Genomic DNA, 9,784 nt, shown 5'->3' on the forward strand with positions numbered 1-9,784 from the left:
TGGGCAGTGGCCCCGTGCCCTTTTGGGCAGGGGAGCTGTCCACCAGGTGTGGTGCTGATGCCACAGGGAGCCTGCAAAGGGCTCCGCTGGGGAAAACCACTAGCGCTGTTCTACTCCCAGGCAAGGCAAGTTGGGAAAGAGCCTGAATGGGGGGGGGGTGTGCAGGAAAGGATGGGAGAGCTGTGGAGGAGCCAACGGAGGGCAGCCCCCCACCACCACCTCAAGGGACAGGACTGGGCCCTGTTGGCCCTCAGGCCAGTAGCCCCGGAGAGGAAGAGGGGCTGGCCGGGAAGAAATGCGCTTTGACGCATCTGGCGTGGCCTCGGTCACCTCCTGGGCTTCCTTACGCAAGACAGTCTTTGGTGAGGATAGGCAGGAACCATCTCTAGGTTTCCAAGAAGGCACGCGGGGGGCTGGGTTGCGCGGCGGCGAGGGGGGGGGGGAAGAGTCTAAAATGTCTCCATGGGGCATGTTGCGTTGGGTGCCTCCTATAAAACGCTCTTGGGGGTGGAAGTGAAGGAACTTTTACCCCCCGCCCCCCGCCGCGCACAACAACCACCCCGAGGAAGGGTCTACGGAGGAGACGGTTCCGCGTTCCCAACCCCCGCCCCCCGAGAGCTGGCCGAGGTGCTGAAGCGATCCGCGGCGCAGGCGAACCTTCGGGGGCTGCGCTGGCGAGACCACCCTCCCCAGCCCCACCCCCACCGAAGAAGAAGGCGCGGAGGGGGTGGGGGGGGTCGCTCCTGGGGCGCCTCGGACGGAACTGGCCGGAGGAGCGCCTGTCTCCGAGCTGCCGGAGCTGCGACGCACCACTTGGGCAGGCAGACGGGTGCGCTGGGTGGGCGCCTTTCAGGTCTCGGGGGAAACGGGTCGCCGCCCCCCCGGCCCCCAGGAAGGGCAGACCCCTGGCCAGCTCCTGCCCGACCCCACTGCCGCCCCCTTTCCCCGAAGTCGCCTCCAGCGGGCTCCCTCCACATGCCCGCCCCGCTGGGGGAGCCCCGGGGATGGGGAAGAGGAGAGCCCGTCGCCAAAGCCCGGGGGTGACCGGCCGCCCTCGGGGCAGCAGAGAGCCCTACCTTCTGGTCGGCCGGAGTCCTCCCTCTGCCGCCGCTGCGCTCCGCCGTCGACGGCCCTCTGGAGACGCCTGCCTAGGCGCCCTCCGCCCCGGCCCCGTCCACGGATGGGGGGCGCCCCTTTCCCCCAGCCCCGTCCGGCTGCTCCCGCGCCCGCCCCGCTCCGCCCGCCCCGCCTGCCTCCGCCGTCTGCGAAAAAGCCCCCCGAGCCCCGGGGGGGGGGGGGGGGGGGAGGGAAGCGGCGCGGCTGCTCCATCCAGTCGGCTACTGACCTGCATTGACGTCATTGCGTCATGAGGTTTCCCCTGGAAACACGGCGAGGCTAAAAATAGCCGCTCACCGCTTCAGCCGCCCCGGAGAGCCGGGAGAGACCCGGCCCCGAGGAGCCCGCGCGCCTGGCCTGGCGGGGCGGGGCGGGGCGGGGCGGGGCGGGGGGGGGGCGGCAGGCGGCAGCCCAGGCGGCCGTCGGTTCTCAGGGCAGGAGCGGGGGCGGGGGGTGCGTGAGCTGGACAGGCTGCCTTGGCTCGGGCTCCGGCTCGCAAGAGCACCGAGCGGAGCCCCTGGCTCAGGCTCCAAAAGGCGGCGCCCCCCGCCCCCTTGACGCCTCCTTCCTCCGAAGGGATCCTGCGCCACAGAACTGCGCCCCTCCCCTCCCGGGGTCGGGCACCGGCCACCCCCTCTGCTCCCGTCGGGGGCGTAACGGGATTCTCCAGTCTGTCGGCAGAACGCCCCTTGGCCCCCCCCCCCCCCCACCCCACCCCCGGGAAGCCAGGCGGCACCGGCACTTCCAAGGAGGCCAGGCAGGCAGGCAGCTGGTGCCGCCCGCCGTGGAAGCCGTTCCTCAGCCGGGGACCCCGGAGGGGAGCCCGGTCCCGTCCGCCTTGACTGACTCGAAGGCCGCTGCCCCTTCCCCACTCCCACCCCCGGGCCGTGCCCTGCGCCTCTCCCAGCCGCCGGTGGTGGGCGAAGGGTTGCTTGCCGCGCCCCCGGATGGCTTGCGGTGTGTGTGTGTGGGGGGGGTGTCTCTGGGGAGCCAGCCAGCGTTCGGCCGCGGACAGGAGGGGCGCCCCGAGGCCTGCCAGCTGCACGGAGCCCTGGCCTGGAGCCAAGGAAGGCCCTCTCGCCGGAGCGCAAGGTCTGCTGCTCGGCCAGGCCCCGGCCTCAGGGAAGGTAAGGGTGCGTGGCACCTGCCGCACCCTCTCTGGCCTGGCCGGGCACGGAGGGCCGTGAGGAAGCCCAGGCCCGGCCGGCAGAGGACGGACGCCCCCCCCCCACCCAAGGGCGGCTCCTACTCCCAAGCGACGGACGCTCCGGGCCCCCGGGCTGCCTGAGGCGCAGCCCCCCTGCCGCCGGCCCTGACTCCGGGGTGGGTCGTTCGCTGGAGCGCTACAGATAGGCGGCTCTTGCTTGGCAGCCTCTGCGCCGTCACACGCCCGCCCGCCAGCCAGGGGTAAGCTGGATCGACCCTGGAGAGAATGTGGGTGGGTGGGAGGCCGGCCCCTGGGGAAGGCCGGGGGTGAGGAGAGGGGGCGGGCAGTGGTGGCCTACCACTTCTGGGTGCCTCTCGCCTGGAAACCCCACCGCGGCGGGGGAGGTGTTCCATACATAGGATCCGTTTTGGGACCAGTGCTCTTTAACTTATTCATAAATGACCTGGAAGTAGGGGTGGGTAGTGTGGTGGCCAAGTTTGCAGATGATACCAAATTATGTAGGGTGGTAAGAACCACAAAGGATTGCGAAGAGCTCCAAGCGGACCTTGATAAATTAGGTGAGTGGGCTAAGAAATGGCAAATGCAGTTCAATGTAGCTAAAATGTAAAGTGATGCACGAAGGGGCAAAAAATCCAAACTTGAACGACACGTCACAGGGGTCAGTGCTATCAGTCACAGACCAGGAAAGGGATTTGGGCGTCTTAGTTGATAGTTCCATGGGAATGTCAACTCAATGCATGGCAGTTGTGAAAAAGGCAAACTCTATGCTGGGGATCATTAGGAAAGGAATTGATAATAAAACTGCAAAGATTGTAATGCCCTTATATAAAGCCGTGGTGCGACCGCACTTGGACTACTGTGTTCAGTTCTGGTCGCCACATCTCAAAAAGGATATCGAAGAGATAGAAAAAGTGCAGAGAAGGGCAACGAGGATGATTGAAGGATTGGAGCACCTTCCTGATGAGGAGAGGCTGCAGCGTTTGGGACTCTTTAGTTTGGAGAGGAGACGTCTGAGGGGGGGGATAAGTGATTGAAGTCTATAAAATTATGCATGGGGTAGAAAATGCTGACAGAGAGAAATTTTTCTCTCTTTCTCACAATACTCAGAACTAGGGGGCATTCACATTGAAAATGCTGGGGGGAAGAATTAGGACTAATAAAAGGAAACACTTCTTCAATGCTAACGCATGATTGGTGTTTGGAATATGCTGCCACAGGAGGTGGTGATGGCCACTAACCTGGATAGCTTTAAAAAGGGCTTGGACAGATTTATGGAGGAGAAGTCAATCTATGGCTACCAATCTTGATCCTCCTTGATCTCAGATTGCTAATGCCTTAGCAGACCAGGTGCTCAGGAGCAGCAGCAGCAGAAGGCCATTGCTTTCACATCCTGCATGTGAGCTCCCAAAGGCACCTGGTGGGCCACTGCGAGTAGCAGAATGCTGGACTAGATGGACTCTGGTCTGATCCAGCAGGCTAGTTCTTATGTTCTTATGTTCTTATACATCAGCTGTGACTTGGTGGCAAAAGACAAACCAGCCAGGTTGGGGCCAGGGAGAATCCTCGAAGGGCTGTTTGCTCCTGTCCTGTCCAGCTCACCTGCGAGGACGCCCTTCCCAGAGGTGAGGCAGGTGGCGAAAAAGAGAGACTTTGGGGAGCAGCTGGCCCCTGGAATGTCTCCTCCCGCCCATCCCGAGCACATCTGTGGCACCCTTTTTCATCGTTCAGGCACCAGAACCAATCTTTCCTTTTTGCCAGGGTATGAATGGAGGCGCTCCCAATCTGTCAACTGTCTGCTGCCCGACCTACCTCTAGCCTGGGATTTGGTTAACATTGGTCACTTGCTGAGAGGCAGAGTGGTATAGTGGATACGAGCAGGTGGACTCTCATCTGGAGAACCAGGTTTGATTCCCCCCTCCTCCGCATGAGTGGCAGACTCTAAGCTGGTGAAGTGGGTCCGACTCCCCACTCCTCCACCTGGAGCCTGCCAGGTGACCTTGAACGAGTCACATTTTTTCAGAACTCTCCCAGCCCCACCTGTCTCACCAGGTGTCTGCTGTGGGGAGATGTCTTCAGTATGGAGCAGGAGGAGGCAGGTGGGCAGGTGTGATTCCATTGGCAGGTAACAGTCCAGGTGCTCAAGAGCAGCAGCCGCAGAAGGCCATTGCTTTCACATCCTGCCTGTGAGCTCCCAAAGGCACCTGGTGGGCCACTGCGAGTAGCAGAGAGCTGGACTAGATGGACTCTGGTCTGATCCAGCTGGCTTGTTCTTATGTTCTTATATTCTAGGGTTAGACACCCTCCCACGCCTCCTCCCCCCCCCCCCACACACACACTCACTGCATGCTCCGGGGGAATTCCCTTCTGGAGGGGCTGGCAGTGTTGTGAGGCCCTGGCTGATCTCTGGTGGAAGGATGTGGCCTTTGTCACAGTGGCCTCAGCTGTCCTCTCCCAGTGGACAAGTAGAGGCATCACTCAAGGATGTAGGTAAGGGGAGTTCTCAGGTGCAACCCCCCCTATTACATATCCGAAGCTCCGCCCCTCGTTTGTGGGTTTTTTGTATTTTTAAGTGCTTTTTGGTTTTTGGCCTGCAGGGGGCAAGGTTTTTAGGCTAGCAGCACCAAAATATCAGGGATTTTTCAGGAGACTCTCCTGATGATACCACCCATGTTTGGTGAGGTTTGGTTCAGGGGGTCCAAAGTTATGGACTCCCAAAGGGGGTGCTCCCATCCCCCATTGTTTCCAATGGGAGCTAATAGGAGATGGGGGCTACACCTTTGAGGGTCCATAACTTTGGACCCCCCTGAACCAAACTTCACCAAACCTGGGTGGTATCATTAGGAGAGTCTCCTAAAGATACCCTGAAAGTGTGGTGCTGCTAGCTTAACAGTTGCACCCCTGACAGCAGGCACCCCAAAATTTCCCCAGATTCTCCTTTTAAATCCACCCCCTTCAGCATGGATTTAAAGGGAGAATCTGAGGTCCCCAGTTTTAAACATTGAAAGTGATGCTGTTTCAGGGTAGGGGAGAATCCACCCCAAAACAGCATCACTTTCAATGTTTTAACTGGGGACCATAGATTCTCCCTTTAAGGTGGATTTAAAAGGAGAATCTGGGCTCCCTAGTTTAAACACCATTGAAAATGATGCTGTTTGGGGGTGGATTCCAGCATCACAGTGGCCACACATGGAGGGGGGGCGCAAAACTCAGATTTTGAACTGGGCTTCATTTTCCCTTACTACACCTCTGCCTGGAGGGGAGGGCAGAAGGTACTGCCAACTGTTGGCTGGGAGCCCAGCCGGTGGGGAGGGGGCCAGGCCCGGCAGGGGAGTCTGCTGTCCCTGGCCTTGGAGAGCTGCTTTTATAAGCACTGAGGCCAGGGGATGGGGCTTGGGGAGGCGTGGCCATGCCCCCCGACCCCCCCCTAAATATCTATACCTATGTCACTGTCATCGCTGGTTCCACAAAGACTTTGCCTTTATCCCCTGGCAGGGACAGTGGCTAGAGAGGTGAAAAAGGAAGACCAGGTGAAGGATGATCAGCCGGGGTTAAAGCTCTTCTTTTATGTGGAAGGGATGGCCCTGTGAAGGTAATTTCAGAGGGTAGCCATATTGGTCTGGGGTAGAACAGCTGGATTCAAGCCCTATAGGAGCCGCAGTGGCGTAGGAGGTTAAGAGCTCGTGTATCTAATCTCGAGGAACCGGGTTTGATTCCCAGCTCTGCCGCCTGAGCTGTGGAGGCTTCTCTGGGGAATTCAGATTAGCCTGGGCACTCCCACACACGCCAGCTGGGTGACCTTGGGCTAGTCACAGTTTCTCGGAGCTCTCTCAGCCCCACCTACCTCACAGGGTGTTTGTTGTGAAGGGGGAAGGGCAAGGAGATTGTCAGCCCCTTTGAGTCTCCTCCTCCTCCTCCTCCTCCTCTTCTTCTTGTTCTTGTTCTTGTTCTTGTTCTTGTTCTTGTTCTTGTTCTTCTTCTTCTTCTTCTTCTTCTTCTTCTTCTTCTTCTTCTTCTTCTTCTTCTTCTTCTTCTTCTTGTCACCACTTAGACTGATACTCTCAGGTCTAATGTCCTGCTTCTTCTCGGAAGCTTGCTGCAGAAGCTCTTCCTAGCTAGCAAGATGGCAGCATGCTATCTCTCCATCTTTTTTATCCCAAATGTAGTTTCTAATAAACATCTACCTTTTACTCTTTTTAATCAGCATGTTAGCTGCTTTTCTGCGTGCTAAAACCCAACATAAACTACCCCACAGAATTGCTATGGATGGAGATTCCAGATCCCAAATATATCTTCAGTCAGGTGATGGCTGAGGCCATTGCACACAGCTGGCCAGAACTCCTGGAAGTTCAAAAGGTGACCAAACTTGAAAATGCTGGACTAACTGGTGATTCAGCTCCCCGCATATTCTTGGAGGCGTTGCACGTTCTCTTTCTGACATCGGGTCTCATTTTCAAATGACTATGAAGGATTGTGTGCCTCAGAGCAATTGGCCAGAGAGCTGCATACCAGGGAGCCAATCCTGCACTTGGCCTGTAGTGGTGCTCAAGACTTACTGCAAGACAGAAATGCTGATGAGGCATTTTGGAGCCATGATCACACAGCTGTTCAGGGCAGCATCTGGAAATGAAGGACCTTTCAAAGAAGAAGAAGAAGAAGAAGAAGAAGAAGAAGAAGAAGAAGAAGAAGAAGAAGAAGAAGAAGAAGAAGAAGAAGAAGAAGAAGAAGAAGAAGAAGAAGAAGAAGAAGAAGAAGAAGAAGAAGAAGAAGAAGAAGAAGAAGAAGAAGAAGAAGAAGAAGAAGAGTTTGGATTTATATCCCCCCTTTCTCTCCTGTAGGAGACTCAAAGGGGCTGACAATCTCCTTGCCCTTCCTCCCTCACAACAAACACCCTGTGAGGTAGGTGGGGCTGAGAGAGCTCTGAGAAGCTGTGACTAGCCCAAGGTCACCCAGCTGGCGTGTGTGGGAATGCCCAGGCTAATCTGAATTCCGCAGATAAGCCTCCACAGCTCAAGCGGCAGAGCTGGGAATCAAACCCGGTTCCTCAGATTAGATACACAAGCTGTTAACCTCCTATGCCTCTGCTGCTCCTCTAAAGGCACCTCTAAACAAGCTGTTGTGGTTTTTCCAGGCTGTGTGACCGTGGTCTAGTCATTTTTGCTTCTAATGTTTCACACGCATCTGCCAGGCCACAACCACGCAGTCCGGAAAACTCACAACAGCAAGATGATTCCGGCCATGAAAGCCTTCAACAACACAATCTTAAACAGCTGCGCCTTTCTGCGCCTGGTGGGCTTGAAATGGTGTAACTCTGTTTAGTGTTGCACTGTGGCTCTAATGAAAGCATGCTGTAGCCCTTTAAAGGCTAAAACATTCATTATGGGATAAACATTTGTTAAGCCAGAGCTCCCCATCTGAAGCTATGTGCCTCTGATGAGTCGACAGAGGCGTAGCTCCAAGGGGACAGTGGGGGCATGGTGCACCGGGCACACGCCCCTATAGGGGGTGGCGGGGGTGTTCCAGGACGAGACAGGGGGCTTTCTGGGGCGGGGCGGGGGCGGAGTACGCACCAGTGCACCGGGTGCGTTCCCCCCTTGCTACGCCTCTGTGAGTCAGTCTTCAGCTCATGAAGACTTACGTACGCCATGATAACAAATCGGTTGCTATTTCAGGGGCCAGAAGGGCTCTCTTGTAAAAGAAAAGTTTCACCAAAAGTCCAGCATTTGACTTCACCAAAGAAGATTTCTTTCAAATGAGAGAAGGTCGGCAAAAGGAAATTGAAAGGGAGACTTAAAAGGGTTGTTTTGGACATTCTTTTCCCTGCTAAAATTGAGTCTTCTCCTAAATATTGTTTTTGTGCTGTTCTACGTCCCTCTGATTGCTTCATTGCTAGATTTATAATGGTTACGCTTCGTTGCTTTTAAAGTTTTATTGTGGAGTTGTTTTGAACTTGTGAGCCCCTGGGGGAGGGGGGGGCAGCAGACAGTTTCCTAAATAAATAAATGTGTAGCTGCAGCAGAAAAGAAGGCAGACTGCTCTCTGGGGGGGCTATAAAAAAGTCTGCAAAGCAAATGATCAAGAGGGCGATGCCCTTGTTGAGAGCTCTGGCACGGCCACACTCTAAATGCTGGGTATGACTCTGTTCACTATATTGCACAAGAATATTTTAGGGTTGGAAGAGGTGAGAAAAAGGGTAACCAACATTACTAAGGGGCTGGAGCATCCTCTTTAGAGGCAGAAAGGCCAAGGAGTTCGGGGCTTTTCTGTCTAGAGAAAAAATGGCTGGGGAAGGTCACGTCACAGAAGTTTATCAAATTGTGCAGTGAGTGGAGAGATTGCATCAAAAAGGCTTCTTCTCTCTCTCCCATAATACTAGAACTGTATAGCTCAGGGCCACTGGGGAAGGTGGATCATGTGCCGTACACTCACCCCAGGAAGTTGCTATAACCAGTTGAACTCACTGGCCTGGAAATCTAGCGATCACTCTCCGTTTCAGTGGCTCTAACAGTTGATCTGGCCAGTTCCTGGAGCAGAAATCCATCCGTGATTTTTTCAACCATGATGTCTGAATGGTTGTTCCTTGACGGTGAAGGCCTGCAGCTGTGTCCCAACTGGAGATCTTCTAAGACAGGGGTCTGCAACCTGCCAATTTGCCATGCTGGCAGGGGCTGATGGGATTTGTAGTCCATGAACAGCTGGAGAGCCACAGGTTGCAGACCCCTGTTCTAAGACATTTGACTGTCTGCTGTGTGAAACAGGATGCTGGGCTGGAGACAGCGACCGTCTTCTTGGATTCTTCTGCCATTTTGAATAAAACAGCTACAAATACTGTTTAGTTTCCTCAAAGGGGTCGCGACCCACAGGTTGAGAACCACTGGGCTAGAAGGTGCCCTCATCCTCTTGCAGCAGGAATGGCCCCAGGACAGGACAGACTCCCCACAAATTCTCAGGACACGGAGAAGTCCCTGCCTCTCCAAGGGCTGCTGACGAGAAAAGAAGGACTCAGCTTTAATGCAGGGAACTGGTCTTCCCTGGTACACACAGGAGAAAGTTTTTGGCTGGCTGAACCATCTGTTTTCTCCATGCAGCAGGGGACACGCGAAGCCCTGGGAGTTGCCTTGTACTGACCCAGACCCTCGCTCCATCTAGGACAGTTACTCAGACAGGCCGCAGTCTTTCACATCAGCTGGCACTGAGAAGTCCCTCCCAGCGGTGAGGATGAGCGCAACTCCGAACTTAAACTGCCGCAGTTCTATCCTATTCCATTTCAACATCTTTTAAGATACGTTTCTAGCGTGGAGGCCGGGTGCCGTGCCTTTGCTTTTCTTTGCTCTCTTGTTCAACTCAGCTACTTCAACAGAGCCTATGAATTCTTGTTGTTCTTTTGCTTAACTACTCTGTATTTGACTGCTCTAAACTTGAGCTCTGCAAACAGGTATCCGTTCAGTCTCGCTGTCTGAAGTCTGGCAACAAAGAGCAGGCCGGCAAGTAGCCAGCAGTGGC

General features: G+C 55.7%; 1 protein-coding gene across 1 annotated transcript; it reads left to right on the forward strand.

Annotated features, from left to right (window-relative positions):
* The first annotated feature begins 462 nt into the window (after nucleotides 1-462).
* LOC125434577 (basic proline-rich protein-like) lies at nucleotides 463-2,404 on the forward strand. Its single transcript, XM_048500081.1, has 3 exons — nucleotides 463-674; nucleotides 854-1,260; nucleotides 1,587-2,404. Exons 1-3 carry the CDS (start codon nucleotides 463-465, stop codon nucleotides 2,402-2,404), a joined length of 1,437 nt encoding a protein of 478 aa, XP_048356038.1.
* The last annotated feature ends 7,380 nt before the right edge of the window (nucleotides 2,405-9,784 follow it).

This window comes from Sphaerodactylus townsendi, linkage group LG06 (assembly GCF_021028975.2).
Source record: "Sphaerodactylus townsendi isolate TG3544 linkage group LG06, MPM_Stown_v2.3, whole genome shotgun sequence".
Taxonomy (NCBI): Eukaryota; Metazoa; Chordata; class Lepidosauria; order Squamata; family Sphaerodactylidae; genus Sphaerodactylus; species Sphaerodactylus townsendi.

Coding starts and splice junctions, on each gene's coding strand:
- LOC125434577 (XM_048500081.1), top strand. CDS start 463: ATGGGGCATGTTGCGTTGGGTGCCTCCTATAAAACGCTCTTGGGGGTG. Junction 675..853: donor AACCTTCGGGGGCTGCGCTG/GCGAGACCACCC, acceptor GGCGCCTTTCAG/GTCTCGGGGGAAACGGGTCG. Junction 1,261..1,586: donor CCGCCCCGCCTGCCTCCGCC/GTCTGCGAAAAA, acceptor TGAGCTGGACAG/GCTGCCTTGGCTCGGGCTCC.